Source organism: Podarcis vaucheri, assembly GCF_965113315.1.
Source record: "Podarcis vaucheri genome assembly, chromosome: 6".
NCBI classification, from domain to species: Eukaryota; Metazoa; Chordata; class Lepidosauria; order Squamata; family Lacertidae; genus Podarcis; species Podarcis vaucheri.
Genome location: NC_138764.1, coordinates 74,363,585 through 74,387,000, shown reverse-complemented (window position 1 = coordinate 74,387,000; position 23,416 = coordinate 74,363,585). Strand labels below are relative to the sequence as shown.

Sequence of the window (23,416 nt, the reverse complement as noted above, 5' to 3'; positions counted from 1 at the left end):
TTAATAAAAACTGCAAACATGTTACACAACTCATGAATAATGGCAGATACCAAGTAGACCTTTGCCTTGACCTAACACAACAGTTTCCCTAAAGACACAGTTCAAACAAAGAAACCCTCCTCATCAAAGTCTATAGAAGGAAAACACACACCACTTACCAGCTTGCCAAAGTCTCTTACTAAATGAACTCACTTCGAATAAGCAATTTCTTACCATTTCTACTCCAAATTCAGCATGTAAAGGTAAAGGTACCCCTGCCCGTACGGGCCAGTAGTGATCGACTCTGGGGTTGCGTGCTCATCTCGCTTAAGAGGCCGGGAGCTAGCGCTGTCCGAAGACACTTCTGGGTCACGTGGCCTGTGTGACGAAGCTGCTCTGGCGAGCCAGCGCAGCGCACGGAAACGCCGTTTACCTTCCCGCTATAAAGCGGTACCTATTTATCTACTTGCACTTAGGGGTGCTTTCAAACTGCTAGGTGGGCAGGAGCTGGGACCGAACGACGGGATCTCACCTCGCCGCGGGGATTCGAACCACCGGCCATACGATCGGCAAGTCCTAGGCACTGAGGTTTTACCCACAGCGCCACCCGCGTGAGCCGCCCTCAAACCTATTTTTCCTATACACTGTTAAATATCAAATCATTCTGTTGAACCATTTCCTAATTATGAGCTATAGAATCCACACACCCCTTTTTTTTACCTACTCTGCTGTTGTAATCCTTGCTTATTAACAAACAAATCTGTGCTGCTGTAAAGTCATGAAACATAGAGATAAACATCAAAGAAATCAGCAACTCACACAAAGCAGTTTCTAGCTCAGTCCATGCACCAGTGTGTAGATATCTTAAAATGTAGGTCAAGTAAGTGAGTACAGTCAGTGTGTGTGTGTTTAGCAGCACATCTGCTTTAATGCTGGCAGCAATATGACTTCATATAATCACTTGTTCCTATTCCCATAAGTTTTGATAGAGTTGTATCTGAAGATTTGGGTTCTTTTCCCTTTTTTGCATTTGAGGAGATACAGAAGACACTTTCAATTATCTGCAGTCCTTCCTCCCTCCCCACCCTGCAGTGAGTTACAGAGCAGCGCTTTCTGCGTAAGGCCTTCTATCTCAAGCTTGTCCTTGGCTCACAGGTTTCTGCAGTTATGATAGATCAAAGCAGCTGCGTTACCATAGCAGATTAGGTGCTCATTGTTGGTTCTGTTACATTTCAATGTTATTTTCATCTTCTCTCAAGGAAAATCTTATTTGTCTCTTGTGATTTACATTATCAACTATCAGAAGGAGATTTGTTTAGGATGCTAACTGTGTATGTCCATCATAAAGCTGTGCTGCAAGTCTGCTGTGACCTGAGATTTCGGTATCAAGGTTCTCCTAATAACAGCATTTGAAGGATCCTATCACCTTTGACATGTGTCCAAAATACTGGATACTTCCAGCAACATATATTTGTAATTTTAGCAGAAGGTTATTGACAGCAGACTGACACAAGTCAGATAGGGTGTGTGTGTGTGTGTCCCCACATTTGCAAACATAAAAAAATGCAAATCCCTTAACATACAGGACTCAGAAATCATTGCTGCCAAAGAATTTGATTCAGGCTTGGGCATGAATTGCACCTAAAATCTAATATTGTCTGCTAATCCCTTCTCTCTCCCCCCCCCCCCAGTGTCATACTGTTACAAGTAGTGACCATTTTAGGTGCATCCAATGGACATGCAATTACCGACAAACCGGTCCTTTTGGACACAGAAAGAAAGCAAAAATAGGGCAGAACCAGGGCTGGGTGGAACGGGACAGGAGGCACTCAGGGGCCGGTAACGGAACCCCTATGCAAAATGGTTGCCTCCTGTACAAGTATTTTTCCAGCACTGTAAACTTCTAGCCTACCAAGGCTGGATGAAGCTCCTGGGAACTGAATATGCGAGAATCAAGAAATCTCTAGATGAAAATTTACTGCAACCCATCAAAGCCTTCATTTGACAATCCTGATGAGGAAAAGTGGTCTCATTCAACAAGCTTTCTAATCTTTATCCCAACTAGTATCTGTCTTGAAATTGATTTGACTTGATGTATGTCCTGAGTGCTTCATGGGAAGCAGTTCATAAATTAAATAAATAATAATAGCCTAGATCCACGTTTCTCCAAACTATTGGAACTCCCAGCTATCGAGGCAAGTGATCAGAGTTGTAAGCCAAAACATCGTGAGGGCACCAGATTGGGGAAGGCTGGTGTAGATGGATTACATAGGCCTAAAAATACATAAACAATTCACTTTCGAGGATAAACCTGAAACATCTGGCATGTTCCTGCCCTATTGCAAAGGTAGCGAATATTAGAGGTTCCTGTCACCTGCCGAGCCCTTGAAGGCTGCCCTTGTTTATGTGCATGCTTTCCTGTTGCCGTAATAGGATGCAGTTATAATCACTGGCCTTGCAGATGGCAATAGTAGATGCTTGAACAGAAGCAGGGTCCTGAAAATACACGGAATAGATTTTATAGGAGACAATTTATTGGCCCTTCGGTGAAAATCTGTGTCTCATTAGACAGTAGCTATTTGGTGTCAGCCACTTTTTCCTTGCTGCACTGCTTCAATTTTCAGCTACAACCATGTGCTCTGTCTAGACTGCATTTCCCAGGAGACTCTAAACCTGGCTGGCTAGCCAGTCCAAAATGTAAACTCCCTTGGAGAGCTGAGTAGTGGGGGCAACAGATATTTGCAGAACTGGGGCATGTATTCAGACTGCAAACCAATGGTGGTTTTTTTGTCACTGTATTATTTACATACATTTTTATTTTATTTTATTTTATTCTTTTTTCTTCGTTAAATTTGCAAAAAAATAATAATTTAAAATTTAACGAAGAAAAAAGAATAAAATAAAATAAATTAAAATGTATGTAAATAACAGTGCACTGTGTGTACCCTACCTGACAACAGTGCATGAATAGGATCCCAAGTGTACTGAATACTTTTTATCTTTTTTAAAATAAATAAATAAATAAATAAATCTTCAGTTTTCCATCTTACAATAAACGTTTTACATACTGTTAGATACCCCACAACTTCTCTCCTCTCTCCTTGGTTCATTTTATTTATCTTTCATTCCTGCATATTTTGCAGTAACCATTTCAGTTAGTTCTGCAGCTAAAATCTTATGTTCATTTTTCACATGGTCTAGTCCTCATCTGAAGACCTCAAAAAACAAAGCCATACTTCCCTGCCCACCCCTCCAAATATTCTTATGAGGTTCCCTTCTCCAGTCTTCAAAGAGTGGCTGGAAGTGGGGAGGCAGAAAAAGCTCCTCCTTTTCTTCTAGCAGTGGCAGATTTAATCTGAAATCGTAAGATCAGTACTACGTCCAGAGCTCAGAAACTGCTCGCAAACTGTCACAAAACGCCCCTATAACAATGGGAGTTTCAAATACTGCAACTAACAGGCCCTATGTTGGAATACTTGGAATAAGGCAACTTGATAGACAAACACCCTAGAGCTTATTCTTGCTCTTCATTTTGGGACTTGGAGAAAAGGTTATTAGGTTCTGTTCTAGAGTACATATTTTAAATGGACAAGTATCACGCTGGAAAGGCATGTGCCCTGCAGACATGACAAATGGCATGTATGTTCTTGAGGTTGAATCCTGACAAGACAGAAGTACTGTTTTTGGGGGACAGGAGGTGGGCAGGTGTGGAGGATTCCCTGGTCCTGAATGGGGTAACTGTGCCCCTGAAGGACCAGGTGCGCAGCCTGGGAGTCATTTTGGACTCACAGCTGTCCATGGAGGCACAGGTCAAATCTGTGTCCAGGGCAGCTGTTTACCAGCTCCATCTGGTACGTAGGCTGAGACCCTATCTGCCTGCAGACTGTCTCGCCAGAGTGGTGCATGCTCTGGTTATCTCCCGCTTGGACTACTGCAATGCACTCTACGTGGGGCTAGCTTTGAAGGTGACTCGGAAACTACAACTAATCCAGAATGCGGCAGCTAGACTGGTGACTGGGAGCGGCCGCTGAGACCATATAACACCGGTCTTGAAAGACCTGCATTGGCTCCCAGTACGTTTCCGAGCACAATTCAAAGTGTTGGTGTTGACCTTTAAAGCCCTAAACGGCCTCGGTCCAGTATACCTGAAGGAGCGTCTCCACCCCCATCATTTTGCCCGGATGCTGAGGTCCAGCGCCGAGGGCCTTCTGGCGGTTCCCTCATTGCGAGAAGCAAAGCTACAGGGAACCAGGCAGAGGGCCTTCTCGGTAGTGGCGCCCGCCCTGTGGAACGCCCTTCCAGCAGATGTCAAAGCGATAAACAACTACCTGACATTCAGGAGACATCTTAAGGCAGCCCTGTTCAGGGAAGTTTTTAACGTGTGATATTTTATTGTATTTTTGATTTTTATGGAAGCCGCCCAGAGTGGCTGGGGAGGCCCAGCCAGATGGGCGGGGTATAAATAATAAATTATTATTATTATTATTATTATTATTATTATTATTAATGTGGCATTCACATTCATACAAAGCACAAAAGCTAGAGTTGTCTCAGTGACACCAGGTTTTTGCAAACTTAACAATGCTTATTTGTTACCTAGCACCACTTTTGCATTCTCTTCATATATGCAGGGCAACTTTATCCAGATGAGAGTGCATTACTCTGGAAAGATTTCCAGCAGTTCCGTCTGCTTTTGTAGTTGTCTTGGGAATTGCCTAAAGTGCATGCTATAGACTCCCATTTAAGAATCGCTGGGCTAACATATTGGATTGGAAAGCTTGGATTCAACTCGGTGATTATAAATGGACTTGCAGAGAGGCAAGTCTACCTCTGAACTGTGCTTCTCGCCTATAAATTGAAAATGATACTGACTTGCCTTACAGGATTGTTGTCAGAATAAATGAGAAAAGGCCGAGGGACGAGATCATTGCATTATGGTTGTGGCAGGCGCCATGGGCTATAAATCTAAAAGCACACCATTTTAGCATATCTGGCACCTCATTAACTGCAGCTTTCCAAATTTTGCGTGACTTTGAGAAGGTACTTCATGTGCTGCCTAGGACTGTTTAGCCAAGGAATACCCTATAGTAGTGGCTTGAATTTTGTTATAATGGGTCTCTGTAAGTTGAAGGAAGAGGAGACAGCTCAACTGCACTTACCTGGGGGCAAATGTAAATGTGCACTTATCTCCACATCTGGAGGCCACATTAAAAGGAGTTTTATGAGGGAGATGGAGAAACAGGTAAAATACTGGTTCCAATTTAATTACTTGATGTAAGAAGCACCAACTACTATTGACTTTTGGCCACCTTTCTGATCTTGATCCCTCAAAATCAGGTTGTGTGTTCTGGCAAAGGCTGAAATAATCTCAACAACTGCTTGTATCTCTTTTGGAATGCTGTTCTGATATGTTGAATGTTGCGACTTTAGATTTATAGTATGCTGTAGGATTTTGTGTGTGTGTACTGTTACCCCAGAGTTACGTGCAATTTCTCTCCCTCTCTCTTGTAATATTAGTACCTGTGGTCATCCAAGAAAGTTAAATGGTGGGAGATTCAGGACAGACAAGATGGATTACTCCTTCACACAGTGCATAGTTACTGCAATGTGTAGAGATGGCCACCAACTTGGATGGCTTTCAAAGGGATTGGGCATGGAGGACAAGGCTAGCAATGTTTGCATGCCATAATGGCTATATATTGTCTCCAATATCAGAGATAGTATATAGGGAAGTGCTGCTGTGCTCATGCCCTGCTTGTAGGTTTCCCATTGCTTGCAAACTGCAAAAACAGAACGCTGGACTAGATAGGTCTTCAGTCTGAACCAGCAGGAGGGTTCTAACTTAGTTGGGGTAGCCACTTTAATAATGAAACTAGATACAGTTGTCTGCTTGATATTTCCTGCAGACAACAATATCTCTACCTATTAGAGCAATATGAATGCAACACGGCTAAGGTTAGAGGGGTTGTGAGAGGGGGGATGATTGCTTAGATCAGGCACATTCAACAGGTAGATCATGATCTACCAGTAGATCACTGGGAGATCACTGGCACACCCCAAAGAAGCTCAAAAACTTTGGCTCCTCTTTAAAAAGCTCAACAACTTTGACCTGAACCCAGTTTTTAACTCTGTGAGTAGATCGCAGTCTCTTGGGAGTTGGCCATCCCTAGCTTAGATGAAACCATTTTCCTCTTGGTAAAAAGATTTGCAAACTTCATGGAATAAATGTGTAAAATATGTATCTCACATAGAAAATCAGTCTTGTATTAATGTGTGAGTGTTGTGAAAATCTGATTACAATAGAAAAAGGGCAAGTGTGTTGGTGGCAGCTGGTGAATTTTGCTGGGGCGTTTTGGTTTATGCGAACTTCAGAGCTTCTGCGTTGAAGCAGCAGGGAGATGATAAGGGTGTGTGACTGTAGTTCAGTGATAGTGCATGCTTTGCATAGACAGGCCTATTGCTTAATTTCTAAAAAGAGAGTTAACAGCTGCCCAGAGAAGCCTAATGTTTTCTTCTTAAGAATGTAAGAAGATAGGCTGTGTGTTTGCTCCATAGGCACAGGAAGAGAGGCACTCTACATTGCACATAAGCACATTATTTTACGTATTCCTGTTCAGCTAAAATATCTTGGGGCTGCTTCATATGTTTTTAGCATGAGCTTGCTTACTATTTGCATGCGACTATTTTTGCTGTTGTGATCAGTCATCACTTTCTCTTGTTTTCTTCAACACATGAGAACTCAGTGCTGCGTGATTACCCCTCAGGGCATGTCCTCATGCTTGCTTTAAAGCTCCTTTGTGATTTTTTTAAAGTAAGTCTGTTGTGCTCTGTTAAGACATATTCAAATTTATATGTGTTTGTGGCACTTAATTCTTTCCATGCATACCCCTTGTGGTTAAGAGCAGGGCAAATTAAACATGGTTTGTTGCATTCAAGTTAAAAGCCTATCTCTCCCCTTGTAAAACTTTTTCTTTTCCATGTGTTTGCATCCTATTCTAAATGTGGTTCTTCAAAATTTTGGTGGAATGGTGCTCTTGTGTGCACTAGTGCTGGGCTGGTGTCAGGGAACTGACATTGGAGCCAGAGGCGGAGGCAAGGCTCTCAAGCGATGCTGGAGAAGGGCCCAGCAGGGAGAGAGGCAGCTCATCAGCGGGGGAAGGAAATCAGCGTAACACCAGGGATAAAGGGGGGCAGATGGGGGAATCGGCGAGGGGGCTCCAAGACTCCTCACTGGAGACCAGCGGGGAGAGCACGGGTCCTCCACTACACACACCCTCCCTGCGCAGAAGACTTCCGCACAGGGAGAGTAGGAGGAGACTTGGGGTCAAACAGCTTTTATGCTGGAAAAGGTTTAGAAAACGCCCACTGACGGATTCTGCTAGCAACTGAGGCAGCCACGAAGTGAAGGGCTGTCCAGACAGAAAAGGTTTAACAAGGCAACATAGCCAGGAGTGGCGGCAACTTACGCACGAGCAACCCCTATATTCATTACAGCTGGTTTTCAACATTGTGATATATCAGCAGCTAAGGATTGCAATACACTGATATATCACCATGTCTGAAATAAGGATGGAGCTATGTAAAAAGATTGGCTGGTTTCACAATTTTCCCACTTCATTGTTTTTGCACAACACACACACACACACACACACACTGATTTCATGATATATTGCCAGGTCATGATACAGACTTCAAACCGGTTTTGGATGATTATATTGATGTATCATCCAGCCCTAGTGTGCACAAAATGCTAGGAACCCAGTTTGCTTCACTGATTTCAGCATGCACATTCACAATCCCTTTTTATGCTATATACTGTAGTTCTAAAGTCTTAATTTTCTCAGCTTTGGTTCATGTGTGTAAACTATTTCTAGCTTCAGAAAATCCTATTTTAAAACAACAACACTATGTTTAAGCAAAAATAAAGAGGGACTATTGGGAAAGAAGGAAGTATTGGGACCAGTAGCTAGACTCATAAAGAATTGGAGCTCTTCACCTGTAGTATTTTCAGAAATAGATGTAACATCATAAAGTTTGAGGGAAACTTATTAAACACATCATAAAAGTACACCCAAAGTAGTGGTCTATTTTGTAGATGATGTCCAACATGTTTTGACCATGATATGAAGATGCTTGTTGTCCCAAACCTTTGGGTAGAATATACCAAAAGCATCTCTAAAGAATATAAAAGGTAAAGGTACCCCTGATGGTTAGGTCCAGTCGCGGACAACTCTGGGGTTGCGGCGCTCATCTTGCTCTATAGGCTGAGGGAGCCAGCATTTGTCTGCAGACAGTTTTTCCAGGTCATGTGGCCAGCATGACTAAGCTGCTTTTGGCGAACCAGAGCAGCACACGGAAACACTGTTTACCTTCCCACTGGAGCAGTACGTATTTATCTACTTGCACTTTGATGTGCTTTTGAACTGCTAGGTGGGCAGGAGTAGGGACTGAGCAATGGGAGCTAACCCCGTCGCGGGGATTCAAACCACCAACCTTCTGATCGGCAAGTCCTAGGCTCTGTGGTTTAGACCACAGCAACACCTGTGGTTGAAACTTGTGCATTATTCACAAAATAAATTGCCACTTTCAGGCATCAACTTAAGGCCTGCCTCTTACAGTATGTTTTAGTGTGAGTTTGTTTAATGTTGTGCATCTCCTTCCAAATGAACTGACCTGCCTATGCAGTGGGGATAAGAGGTCATATTTGTTAAAGCATTTGGAGAATGGGGCTAATTTGGTTCTGCATTGTTTAGCATTAAACCTATAGAACAAAAATCTACACCAGAGACTGAGAGTGACTTAGGCATCATTCCTGTGCCTCAGGGACTCCTGGGAACCGTAGTTTTGTGAGGGAAGATAAGTATTTAAGAATTATCACAGACTACCTTCTCCAGAATCCTTTGGGTGGGAGTGGGGAACCACTAACAGTTGAGAATAGTCTAAGCAGGTAGTGTCTCTTAAGGCTGGGATTTCTTCCAGATTAAAATTCTAGAAGGGGATATCTTTGTTGGAGTTCACCAGGCCTTTTTTTCCCAAAAACAGCCACCCTTTCACACAGTGTGCGCTCCCTTCCAATCACACTTGCTATTCTGAATTGTGCTGTCCAGTATTTGTAGGCCTTTAGTACTTTTTTAAAAGCCTTGGCTTATGAAAACATATTGGCAAGTGTTTCTTCAAAGACGTATAATCTTTCCTTAGCATAGTTTTGCTTCTCTTGTTTCAGCTACTTGTGTGCAGTATGAAGCTGTGCACCACAGTGGGTTTTTTTCATATGTTTTGTGCTTTCCGTTTTTGTAGGAAATGCCTTTTATATTTTTAGGGGTGCCAAATGCTCAGTGGTGTGCTTGAACTGAGTGTGACTCAGCAGGTTGCGATGAATTTGTCAAACGAGATTGGCCTGATCTCATTTATCCAATAAGGATGACCAATTATGAGCACATGCACTCAAACTGAGCACATCTCTGTTGGGTAATGCATATTAACCATGTAAAGAAAAAAGGCCCTGTGTTTTTCCCTTATCCCTGACACTGCACTTTACTTAGAAATTAGTTGCTATACTCTTAAACATAGCTACCATTTGTCATTTGAACTGTGAATTATTCTGCATTGATATTCAAAAGGTGGACAGGGTTTTTTTGTGATCCAGGCATCATTATTAATCTTTACTATCTTGCATGTCAGCTGAAGTTCAAACCCTTGCTTAGGGTGCAGAAACAATCCTGAACTATTAGACAGGGAAGTTGATGGACATAATACTTTTACACAAACGTACACCCACCCCCACCCCAGGAAGCCACTGGAAAGTTTAAGAACTGAACCTTACTATTTCAAGTATTGAGTCAGTGTCAGTTTCACAAAATACTATATAAATATTATAAAGATTTGAGACCAGATGGACACTATTGTATCAGAAAGATTTGGTTCCCATATTAGTTATCTGAAAATATTGCCCCTTTCTTAACTAAATAGGAGGTGGCAGATTTTCAGGAACCCTCCCCTGGGAGATCTGAAAAGCACTCAAAGGATCCTTTTCCAGACTGGCTGGAGCCGCGAATAGAGCAGTCTTAGGGGACAGAGGTGCACAACAACATAGTGTTGCTGGTCTCACTGGTTCTATTAATAAGCAAGTTGTCAATCTTTTTTTAAATGTATATGTACATATCCAAATATGGGAGAGTCACAGAAGTCTACAAGTGGGTTTTTGTAAACAAAGACCTGTTTTCCCAAATGAAAAAATATGAAGATGTTATTGAGCAAAGGGGTCAAGTTAGATAATTTGTTAGATAAATTATATTTCTATCTCACTTTTCAGCCAACATTGGCTCCCAAAGTGGTTTACAACTACTAAAATCCATCACAAAATTCACTGATTTGACAGATTGTCTAACAGCAGTAATAATTGAATTCTGAACAATCCTTCAATAGACTAACTAGCACTCAAAATAACTTCAAGGGGATGAAGATAAAGAGGAGCGGCAAATCTGGATACCAAGTTGTACTCCGTAGCTATCATGGAATGAACTGGGTTCCAGTACTCTTGCTACATTTGTAGCTGAAAACAAAGACTGCTTAATCGGCAAGCTAAAAGAAGTTGTTGTTGTGCAGCGTTTCTGTTATCAAGCAGCGTTTCTGCTATCTGTATGATAGTCTGCATACAGAACAAATTGCTCCAGATTTCAACAGGCGCTTCTTGGCAAAACAGTAAAGTTGCTCTGTGCATGTATGAGTTGTTTCAAAACAAATGCTAGGGTCTTTTTTGCTCTTTAGTCATATGAGAGCACCATGACCTCTGGCTCTAAGCCTTGTGTGTCACAATAAATCGAGGGAGGAAAAATACCCCGAAAGTTGTATTGATAAAACTGTGGCTTTTGTTTTTCATTTATGCAGTTTATTCACTACCCTACTGTTGAGTGTGATCTCAGGGTGGGTAATAGCAATTTTTAAAACAAAATAAAAACCAACAAAACACAGTATGGTAAATGAAAACAGGGAGATTACAAAGCAGTACATCACCCATCTGTCCCAATGCAGGCCCTGTAGGATCATACTAGAAACTCTGGAAAATGGATAATATTGGTGCCAGCCAAGCCTTGGGAAAATGTTATTCCAAAACCAGGGTGTAAGTGCTGAGGTTACCCTCTGGCATGTCACAGGTTCACTGACCTCATTCAGAGATGGTGTAACCAACAGGGTGGACAGTATGGGGAGAAGCATTTCTTCAGGTAATTGGGTTCAGAGCCTTATACATCATATCCAGCACCTTGAATTGGGCTCAGTGGTGAAAAGGTAGCCACTGCAGATCTTTAAGTATGGGTGTAATGTGGTCCCATACAGAAACTCTGGCAGCTGAGCCTTTTGCATTTTAAATTGCATTTTAACCTGTATTTTAAATTGCATTTTTTCTTTTTCTTTTTTTCTTATTATGTTTTTACTGGAATTTTATTGGTGTTAGCCTCCCTGAGCCCAGCTCTGGCTGGGGAGGGCGGGGTATAAATAAATTTTTTATTATTATTATTATTATTATTATTATTAGAACCAGCTGCAGTCTCCAAACTGTCTTCAAGGATAGCTCCACATACGTTAGCCCCAAATGGAGTTTACTAGAGCGTGGTTGTCACTCTTAACAGCTCTGTGAAACCGTGGCTTGGTCACTGTCCATCCTCTGATCCAATAGGTCCTTCATCTGTGTTCTGTGAAGCCATTCTGAGTGCCCAGTGAGTGTGGTGTAGTGGTTAAGAGCGGTAGTCTCGTAATCTGGGGAACCGGGTTTGAGTCTCCGCTCCTCCACATGCAGCTGCTGGGTGACCTTGGGCCAGTCACACTTCTGTGAAGTCTCTCAGCCCCACTCACCTCACAGAGTGTTTGTTGTGGGGGAGGAAGGGAAAGGAGAATGTGAGCCGCTTTGAGACTCCTTAAAAAGGGAGTGAAATGCGGGATATCAAATCCAAACTCTTCTTCTTCTTCTTCTTCAAATAATAAATGGGTTGGTTTTCTTATGAATTCCAGTTGCTAGGAATTGTGAACAGGAGACTGCTGTTGTGCTGATGTCCTATTTGTGGACTTACCATAGGCATCTGGTTGGCTATTGTGAAAACATGGTTTTGGACTAGATGGGCCTTTGGTCTGAAGCAGTGGGCAGGCCAAGGTTTCTGTTTACCTGTGGAGTCACACTTCTTTGAGGCTTTAAAACCAAACGTTCACCTCAGTATCTGCAAAGCCTCTTGTGTTACCCATAACTCTAAATGACTTGTTCATCTCTTTGTTCTGGAATCTCAACATACACTGTGTGCATATTGAAATTGGACTCCACCCGCAATTTTCCAGGTAATTTTGATAGCCTATTTCACAAGTGCTATAGACCAGGGAAACAGAATGCTTGAGCTCATCCCACCAATGACCTTTTGGCCCAAGGACTGGAGTAGCACGGTTTGTTAAAACCCAGGTGAAATTTGTACTAGTTGGCCTTTTTTTTGAAGCTTGTTGTTTTCGAGCAGTCTGTTATTTTCTCGACAAGTATCAGGTTATGCCTTTTGAAATGGAACACTGGGAGAATAAGCACAAAATCTTTGTGAAGAGTCTCGGAACCTTGGAACATTTGCTGATGTGTCATATCTTGAGAAGCTGATGGCTAAAAGCACTCAGTTTTTCTAATCAGAGAGTTAACATAAATTCATTGCTGACAGTTAGATTTGAGCTGGAGACTCGCAGCCTCGTAAAACTTTGGAGGCCAGATTAAAAGCAAGAGAAGTTTAAGAATGTTGGTAATCTTAAAACCGTAAATCACTGAAAGAAAGCAGCAGTGGGCTGAACTCTGCTGACAGACATATTAATTTCTAAGGTCTTGTGACATTGAGAAATCTAATGTTGCAACTCATTGTACGTAGGACAGATAATTCCTTTCCACAGGGCATATGTTGCCATTCCCTTTTCTGCTTCCTCTGCTCTAAGTTTGTCAACCTTAAATAAAGTGTTCTTGCTGGGAGCGGGGGTGGGTTATGTCTGAACTGGACGCCTTCATTGCCATTTTGTCCCTTAATGTTTCATTGAGGTTCACACACTTCCTGTACATATTTATGTGCTTCCTATAGGAATTGCAAGTGTTTAGTTTTGTATTTATTTGCAACATACTGTGAGCACACTTGCCGTTTGTTTAGAAAGCTTTCTTTTAATAAACAGGTAAAATTTGAAATTTGGGTGTTAAAAATGAACAGACCAGAATATATATAATGGACCTTTTTGACTCACTAAGTGCTGAAGAATTGCTCAATGGGTATGTGAAAGTTAATTCCCTGCAGGCACTTTGGCTGGAGCAAAGCACAGAGTACTATACTGCAGTTATTATAGAAATGTAAGCCAACAGAACAAAAATTGAGGAAAAAAGGGTAAAAATATGCTGGCTCAGGGTTTCTGCTCTCTGAACAAAGCAAGTCTGTCACAAGTGAAAGTTCTTATTCCTTGTTGGCTCTTAATTCATGTCCTGTGTTCCAGTTCATGCAAGTTGTGTTCCCAGGGAGCTTGTCAGACGTTGCATTAAGTTGTCTTATAGGCTGTGTCTCAGCAGAAGCCAAATATGGAATGGGCCATGGGGACCAAATTAATAGACATGCAGATAACTGTACGGCCAAGGTGGCAAGCTTCCATTATTGCTACTTGCGTTCTTAGCATAAAGAACACCTCTTATTAAAGTAACTTTATACAACCCTTGAGTATCATTCTTTTTATTTTTTCTTTTAAAAAACATTGCCAGCAGCACTCTCATTTCCCATGTCCTTTCATAGTATAGCCTGAGTATTGGCTCTGTCTGTTAATAAGGTTATTTCTCCTGAAATACATCTCACCTTCCCTGTCACTTATCTTTATACAGTGAAGGAGAGGAAGAAAACCTTGCACAAAATAGAGAAATTATACGTTCTCTGCACCCACGAACCCTTGATTTGTTTCAGCACTTCCATTCTATAAGATGCTTCATGTTGTCCTGGTCTGTGCAGTCAACAGGACTGATGTGTCTGTGTGTCCTGCACATTTTGTTTCCAGTGCTTGCCATCGAAAGGTTATCTGCCTCCTCATAAATTCTCTCAACCTTCATCAGCAGAGAAACAGTTTAATTACAGACATGTTGAAACACTGCCTATTAACAACAAAGCTGTTTTTAAAAATAAAAATTGAAAAAAAATCCTGCGCTCTCTTCCAAATATTGCCCCCAAGGCAGCACTAAAGCCCCATAAAGGCAAACTGTAATCTATCTGGCAAGTGTCAACCCCAAATGCTCAAGCAAAAAGAATAGTGTTTACCTGGTGCCTAAATGTAAACAAAGTAGGCACTTGGTGAATGGGTATTCCAGTGAAGACCTGATATATAACAGCTGATTACTACCAGTGAAGCATATGGTTGTGTAGAACCAACCATGGTTTATGCAGTGGTAGCCAGGAGGGTGTTACTTAAGAGGCTTTGCCTCTGGTTTCTTTCCCTCCCCACCACCTCCAAAATATTTGGAATCTTACATGATGAAAGGCAGTTTAGAAATATTGCAATATTTTCTGATATTAACCCTCAGTACTTGAGGGTTACTTCTGGTATATTATTCAAAGTGCTCAAAATGTGTGATGCTAAATAGGTACTTCTTTCACTCTAGAAATGAACACATCTCATCGCTTTTTCTTCTCTCAGGGGAGCTTGATTAGCCAAGGTGGAACGCGGTAGACAGAAACAGCCAAGCCTTCCATATGAAAGACTGATCTATTTTTATTTCGTTCTAGTCGGGGCAGTTCAATGAAGATATGATCCCAACAGTGGGCTTCAATATGAGGAAGATCACCAAGGGAAATGTTACTATAAAGGTAAGATGCAGTATGTCTTGGGCAAGTGTGCTCCTAGATTTGCAAAATAGTGCTTCGGGCAAGCTTGGGGGTTTAAGGAAGCACTGGCAGATCGACAGGGTTGAATTAACACCAGCTTTTTAAAACTATGCTGTTCCATAACACCAAACTGGTTTCTGGGTGCCAAGCTGAGCCAACCCCTTTCTAGAGGACTCTAGGGATGCTCTGATAAGTTTTTCTTAAAATTGGTTCAATGTCCAAATTATTGGGGAATTTAGTTTGCGGAGAGAGAAGGCCCACCTCCCTCACCTGCAATTTTTAGACTAAAAGTTTAACTCAGAATGGAGTTTATGAATTTATTTTATTGATGGTGCCCTGTTTTCCAACACAATTTGAGCACTAAATTGATTACTGCTTCTGGTTGTAATATTTTATTCAGTTTTTATATGATGTGTTTAATTTTTTAATTTTTATAACTCTTTATAAATCACTCTTAAATCAGAAGATTGCTTATAGATACATATGAGGACAAAATATAGAAGTGTTTGTTTGTTTAATTTGTATACTACTCTTCATCTGAGGGTAGCAAGGCAGTATACAATATATCACAGGGTGGTTTACAATATAAGTTAAGGTTATTCTGGGGTGTCTTCTAGTCAAAACTGTGGATGTGAATTTCTGGGTGGTCTTTCTCTCACTATTGCTAGATACCCTATTGTTTTTGTGTATTATTTGAATGATTAGCTCTGCTCCTGTTAGAGAGAGGAGTGGGTGTTTGGTGGGAATCCTAAAAGGAATTGCCTAAGCAGAGTAGTGGCAGTAGAGTGTGTCTGGTTAAATGCAGGATTTCTAAATATATCAGTAGACTGTTTGCCTCCTTCAGTTCCATTTATGTGTTTTGACCGGGAAAACATTGCAAATATTATTTAATTAGTTTGGATATCAGTTCCATCACTCAAAGAGTTTTGTGGAGCTAATCCTAGTAAATTTTAATTCATCATAATACTGTAATTTGAATACTTGGGTTCTTTACAGTATTTGCAAGTGTGAGAGTGTGAGAATGCTTTTGTGAAGTGGCCATTGTTGTACCACTGTTGCTCAGAAACCCAGGGCTCTCTGAAATCTTCTGGTAGCGCTTCAGATGGCTTCCTTAATAATAAAGAGTGTGGGCTGTGGAGAGACTGGATGACCATGCATAAAATGAAGACATGGGAAAGTGTAGAGCAGGCAGTGGGGCCAAGTATGTGCGAGTCAAAGAGAATGCTTGGGCTTGCAAATTCTCACATCGTAGTCCTCACCCATATTTTAACTTGCTGCTTCTTTCCCCACAGCTCTGGGATATTGGGGGCCAGCCTCGTTTTCGTAGCATGTGGGAGCGGTACTGCCGTGGAGTCAGTGCCATAGTGTAAGTATTCCATGCCTCGATTCTCAGTCTGTCACCAAGCTCTGAGATTGCTGTGCGCTACTCTCAAGACAAGTCCTAGGCTTCCTCTGAACACTGGAGCCATGTGGTGGTGGTGGGATCAAATCAGTCCAATAAACTCAGGCAAAGATGATAAACCCTGAGGCTTCTTTGTTCCACAGGACATATCCACTGTCTCTTGGATCACATTTGGAACTGTAAAGAGATTCTTACCTACTTTACCAGGTGTGGCTTCACTTCTAAGCACAGGCTGGGATCCTTTATATCAGGCCCGAGAACCTGTGGCTCTCCAGATGTTGTTGAACTACAACTCCATAAATCCATTCTTTATTTCTTATAGAATGTCACAATGACTCCATTGGATCCTACCTGCCTTTGAACCATAAGTGAGTGCCCCTGCTCTGAGGGTTACTGCACACACAAATAACCACTGGATGGCTGCACTTAAGCTACACTGTACCAAATAAAGTTGCAAATAAAGCACCGCTTCTGCATCAGGCCACTTTTGACACACAAAGGGTTGCTTGTGGAGTCTGATTAACTGCATGGAAGGCAGGAGGAGGAGGAAGGTTCTTCAGGCAGCCGTTCAGTTCAAACCCTCACTGTCAGTAGGCTGTGGGGCAAGGCAGGGCCTTTTATTGACAGCTGCAGACTTCTGTGCTGTCTCTGAAAGATCTCAGTGTCCTTGGCTGACTCTTCAGTTCCTGCTGGTGCTGCTTTTTGTGAAACCCTCTTTATTCCTTTGAGTACCTGGTACGGGTGGACGGAATAACCTTCAGCCATTCTGCTGCTCTCCTCTCTTGGGCTGAAATAGAGCAAGACAAAGTATTTCTGTAGTGCCTCTGCCAAAGGGCCGGGCTACACCTGATTATAAGTACGCCTTTTTAAAACAGAGCCAATTCTGTTTTGAAGAATAGCACCTTCAGGGAGTGAAGAGCAGCCAGGTGGAGGGCATTTTTTGGTAGGAAACTGGCACAAGACTCTGATCTGGAGATTGCCTGGTGAGTGACTGGAGAGGATTGAATTTCCAGTGGTCAGGGAATGTGGCTTCAGTGCCTTGTATTGTTTCTTCCTTTCCCTGTGTCTACTAGAGGTAGAGAGAGGTTGGAAAAACAACCAAATTCATTAATTCTAACATTTATTCAAGCCATCCCTTGGGATTCCTTAGAAAGCTGCCGTATACCAGGTCAGGCTGTTCATGCATTTAGCCTAGAATTGTTTGTTCTCACTAGTAGCAACTTTCTTTATGCTGAGATGCCGCAGATTTGAACCCAGGATCTTCTGCATGCAAAGCATGGGCTCTACCACTGACCTGTGATTCCTCCTCAAAGTTCATGCGCAGACTACACAGCCTTGACTATAAGCTGGCTTTTTTTGGAGATTTTTTTGGAGATGATGTGTGTTGGTATAGACAGTTGGATACTAGTATTCATAGACAGGTGATTTTTGAAAAGGAAGAAGTCTGCTCCAAGAAGCAGTTACTTTCCTTCAGAGATGGATGCTTTTATGATCTCCATTTTTCAGAAGCATCATCTCTCTCTGAGGCCCCCATTCTTGGGAATATTTAATTACCTTACCAGATTGCAGGGTTTGGTCTTCTAAACATGAAATGTGTGCATTAAAAGCTATATTATGTGTACCTCAGAAGCTATATATACACAAATGTAGGGTGAAGGGAAGCCTTTATCCCTTCAGAACTGTTAAAAGGGGTATATAGTGTCTTCAATATACATTGCACTTTGCAAAATAACAAAAGCAGAAAATATAGATGCTTGTACATGGCACTTAAGGGGTAGCTTACATAATTCAGCAGAAACAGGGGAATGGCAGAAACCAGCATGTACAGAAAAGAGGCTCTTTAATTTCCTTAGATCAGGGCTTCTGCGCGCTTCATACCAGATTCTTGGCACTTCTCAGCTGGGCTTACCTTGATGGCCACTGCCAATGACCAGAGGCAATACAAGCTGGGCTCAGTTAGAAATCCAGTACTGTGTATGCTGTTTCAGTTGCAGAAGTATTTCCTTGTAGATTTCCACATTATCGAATGCTTCTCAGATGTTCTGCGCTTGTTCGATATCTACTATAACATAAAAACTCCATGTAGGAAATCTGCACACTGCGTCCCATATTCCCTGCCTCCTGGCTTTCTAGGTGAGCCAGCCTAGCACATTTTGCCCGATGAATAATTTAACATAGATGCGGTTTGCCAAGCTCCTGCTGTGCAACCAGCAGTTAGAGCAGCTGAATTGTTGCATTGCACAAGAGCACCTCGCAGCTTCTTGTGTTGAGCATTGGAGGCACTCTGGAAAAGGGCAGGGATAAGGATTGCCCATTAAGGTAGTGGCACAAGCAGCAATTTGTGTGCCACAAGAAATCAGAACTGGCAGTGGCAAGGGCCTTATTTCTATGGCGGCTTAGGAATTTGGTAATAGATGGTCAGTGGGTCTAAGGATCTGAACCCTTCGTTATGCTGAATGTCCCTCTAACACAAAATCAAGTATCTTGAACAAAATATTTTCAGCAGACTCCAACCGCCCTGCCCCAAATTTTAGCTCTCTAGAATTTAAATATATGTTGGCAGATGGCAGATAAAAATCTTAAACTTAATCCCACCTGTATGGATCTGCTCTTTGTTCTTTGCACTCTTCAGTAAAAATCAGTCTATCCCCATCCCCAAGCAAAAAATATCAACATAAATTATAAAACAAAACTCAAAACTAGCCCTCTCACCAGTTTATATGAAGTTTGCAAACCGAAAGGATTTCTACAAATTTGGACTGATATGTAGCATTATGGTGGCCACACTGAAAGTATGTGGTCTCAGAATTGCAATTCCCCCTACTTATGGGATGGGGAGAGTAACTGAATCTAGTGCAAGGTAGTGGTTAGTTAGGACCCTATATTCAGTGGCTGGGACTCAAATGAAGATTCAGTATAACCCACCTTGCTTTCTGGAGATTGCTCTCTTCCTCTGGTTTGGCTACTCCATGCAATAGCACCTGTTGCTTCTTGTCCTCAGAGCTAATGTAGTTGATTTCATTCCAGATACATGGTAGATGCTGCAGACCAGGAGAAGATTGAAGCCTCAAAGAACGAACTTCACAACCTGCTTGATAAGCCACAGCTCCAGGGCATCCCTGTAAGTTGCTCCAGTTCTGGAGAGAGGCTAAGTAAGCAAACAGATCCGTATGAGTGTGTGGTGGATCATAACTAGCAGTGGATGATTAGTGGCAAGCCTTCCAGACCAGACTCTGGATTAAATCCTTCCTCTCTATTTGCATGCTTTGCTCTGCTGGACTGTGTTGTTGGGATGTCTCTTTTCCAAGATATAAAAGGTTTGGTTAGAACAGGGAAACTGTTTAGAGTGCGATATAGAAAATTTATTACTGCACCATTTGGAAGAGATAAAGGACACACCACTTACCGCTGTTACCTTAATGCTGTGAGTCCTTGAGGGTACAATGTATGTGAGTTTGAGGTGAGAAAGTCTAGGATGAGCCAAATGAGTGGTGCTTGCTATTGTATTAATATTCCATCCATGAAATGGGAAAATACCCTTGTTCTGCAAAGTCCGTCTGCCACCAGAGAATCTGAAGTCCTTTTCAACATACGTTGCAGCTAAGCACAACAACAAAAAAAACACTTATTAGAGAATTGGAGAATATGTAATTGACATATTTGGCTAGGTTTTTGTTTTTTGAAACCCTGCTGATTCCACCAGTGTTTTCCTTGTATTCAGGAACTGACCATGTAGTTTGAAGCTCTTGTGGTAGTTACATCTGTTGTCACTGTGATGTAGACCTGGCTTTTCTGATTCCATGCTTAGAAGACGTTCCCCTGGATTATAAAGAAATTCTTTGCTTCAAGGGTGTCAGTTCTATTAAAAACATGGCTATATGGGGTTTATTTATCATAACCAATGGCCACCCTTGGCTGATCCAGTGGTAGATGTGAGCTGCCTATGTGAGCTGTGGACTGAGAGATCTACCCTCTTCTCTTTCTCAGGTCCTTGTTCTTGGGAACAAGCGAGATCTGCCTGGTGCCTTGGATGAGAAGGAGCTCATTGAGAAGATGTAAGTATTTGCTGTTAGGACTTGGAGTTACAGGTATTTGCCTACTGTGGGCTTTTGCATCTCAAAATGCACCATTGTTGAGCTTGACTGAGGCAATCACATTGCACTGATTAATTGGTTTTCATACACACAAGTCGGTTTAAGAGTTTGGGAAATTGGATCTGGATATGTTTGATGTGGTTGAAAGATCATAATCCTAGATCACAGCAGCATTCTTGAATGAATCAGAAGTCCTGTACATTTTGTTGCCCATTGCCGAATCTGCACGTGTCTCCCTCAGTGGTGTGGAAAGTGAAATTTTCTGCACTGCTTTTCTGCAGAAAAGTGTTTCATAAGTTCATTAATAACAATGAATGCATGGCAATTGCAAATGTGATATTAGGCAAGCAAGTTTCTAGCTTTGTTTGCTGAATGCAAGTAAAAGAAGCATGCTGTATTAGATCACTGTCTTGGCCTTCAGAAAAAATTCCATTGCAATACTTTGAATTCAAAAAATTTCCAGAAAACCTGCATCACTGCCCCTATCTCCATCTTTTGCCATATCAGAATCAGAAGTGGTTTATAAATCTGCAAATAACCAATAACATAAATTGCTGGAAGAGAGCTAGTGCTTGTATGAAGCTCTCTTAAGGGGCAGGTATGACCTCATGCTCTGTCAACACTGGCAAGGCTGCTGTAGGATTGCTTTAGTGCTGGTGCATTTCTGACTGCTCACTTATTTCCCTCAGACATGCACATGTTTCCAACAGATGAGAGGCTGCTACCAAGTGACTGAAAAAGAACTAGGCCAAAGCATCTATTTCTCCAGCTGTAAAAATCTTCAGTAATTTGGATCTCTTGCTGCATTCCTTAAAGGGGAAATTTGCTGTTACGACAATGGGGAGACATCTGCTTGTTTTTTAAGGCTGCTTTGAACTCATAGGTCTGGTCCCCCGCTACACTCCCCCCCCCCCACGGCTGGGCTATGCAGATCCTTAATTCCTTTCACAAGGTTGTGGCATAAATTCCAGAAGGGTAGCTGTTACAGTCTGCTGCAGGAAAAACAGCATGGAATCTTGTGTTGCCCTTTTAAAGCCCTTTATATTTATTGTGGCACTAGCTTTTGTGGACTAGAGCCAGCTTTGTCAACAGCATGAAATGTTTTTCTCAGTAGAGAGTGTGTGGAAATAACACACACACTGGTTGTCATAGTATTATCACCTACCTTTCTAGCTATGCCAATTCTACTCTTGTTTTTGGGTGAAGAAATCCACAGCTCCACAGATGCAATATAATCAAACTCACTTACAAAATCTAGTCCTGGTGTTTCATATTAGAGCAGTTTGAAGTAGTTTTGTAGACATGTTGACTTTCAGGTCACCAGCAGTGTGTTCTGAGAGAGTTGTCATTTAGGTTTCCGAGTGCTAATCATTTCTGTGTCCGAATTATATCTGTGCATTTTCATATATAGATCCAGATCTGTTTATCTTATGTGGGCAGCAGAAGGGCATTATCAAGAGGTCATAGCAATGATAGCCAACATGGTACCCTCCAGATATTGCTAGCCTACAAGTCCCATCACCCCAACCATTGACCATGCTGTCTGGGGCTCATAGGAGGTTGATTCCAACATTAAGTAGAAGGTACTTATTTCTGGACTGTGGGTATATGTTGCACTGGAAGTTGAGCAGTTGAATAAACATCCAACAGTATGGTTGAGAATATTAGGTTTGGTAATAGTGTTGCTTGAATGGACTTGGCACCTGTGTTTGTCGTAAGGCATAGTCCCATTTTTTCTTTCTTTCCGGCAGATAGATATTTAAGATTGGGGTGATGTCTTCTAATGATGACATAACTACCACACAAGGAATACAGTTGCCCATGATGTCCATTGATAAAACGTGTTCATTGATAAAACGTGTTGGAGAGGGTCTCACTTGAAGCTGTAGGTGGCAACAGTTGATGTTTTGTCACTTTCTTTAGTGGGCCTTTTTTCTCATGGGTCCAGATGATAATGGTGCTGTTGTTTCTCAGGGAGAGGTGAGGCATTTGGGCACAAGAGATAGCATTGCTGAAAGTGGGCAATGAATGTGTTGGCATAATGTGGAGCTGTGTGTGTACTCACAGCATTGCCACTAACCTGAAGGGCCGGGAAGTCTAAAAATCTAAAATAATTGTGGGTGAGCACAAAGTAGCAAACCTTTGTGACTGGATGTGCTTGGCACCCTGTTGTCTTGGCATTGGCAAGTTGTCTGGCTGTGTCCCATTCTTGGGCTCCATATTACATTATTTGGGGAGTGTTATTGCCTTCTAGGGCTGGGCAATATCTGGTTTTCAACATCGCAATATATCACCAGCTAAACATCATGATATACCAAAATACCATGATGCCTGACATAAGGATGAAACTATGTAGAGGCAAATGGGGTGATGTCTTGGCAACTGCTACTACTTAGGAGTACTTAAGTACATTTTTACTTCCCTTTAACATATTTTTACAACGGGGTGGCAGGAATCATGAGAGAAGCGCTTCACAGTTTTTCGTGATTTGTGATATATTGCCAGGTCAGATACTATGAAATGGTTATCACGATGTTGACTACAAACCAGTTTTGGATGATATATCTCCATATTGCCCAGCCCTATGGCTTCCTGAGTTAATTACAGCCCATGACAAATCCACCAGTGAACATGCTGGCAATCATGGATGCAGAATGTGCCCAAGTGGTATAGAAGCATACAAGCCTTCAGGAATATTTCCCCTCTTGGCAACACAGCAAGTCTGGCCACAAACTTCAGTACTGTGCATTTTACATAGGAATGTCAGGGGTGTACAATATGCCTTGTGGTTTGCAGTGCCTTTTCCTCTGTACATAGGGTGCAATGCAAGGAAGAACATATGTGTCTGACAAGCTTAAGCTGTGGAAGCTTAAGCCATGCCTAGTGATTTGCCTGTCTCTTAGGTGCCATAGAACAAATCACCATTTCTGTTGGATCGATGATTGATATGGAGCTTAAATTTGTTTAAGTTTTAGTGGAAATGCAAAGAGCCACGGGAACTTTGGACTTGATATCAGGTTGTTGTTGTTTTTCTTTTAAAAAAATACCTTGGAGCCTTGTGAATGTACCACAGGGTGGCGCCAAAG

At 41.9% G+C, this 23,416-nt stretch overlaps 1 protein-coding gene across 1 annotated transcript in view; it reads left to right on the top strand.

Moving 5' to 3' along the window:
- ARL8A (ARF like GTPase 8A) overlaps window positions 1-23,416 on the top strand; it is a 176,504-nt gene that overhangs the window by 149,095 nt on the left and 3,993 nt on the right. Inside the window, exons 3-6 of the mRNA XM_082227461.1 lie at window positions 14,736-14,816; window positions 16,127-16,200; window positions 19,264-19,357; window positions 20,224-20,291. Coding sequence (XP_082083587.1) covers window positions 14,736-14,816; window positions 16,127-16,200; window positions 19,264-19,357; window positions 20,224-20,291 — 317 coding nt within the window. The remainder of the gene's footprint in view (window positions 1-14,735; window positions 14,817-16,126; window positions 16,201-19,263; window positions 19,358-20,223; window positions 20,292-23,416) is intronic.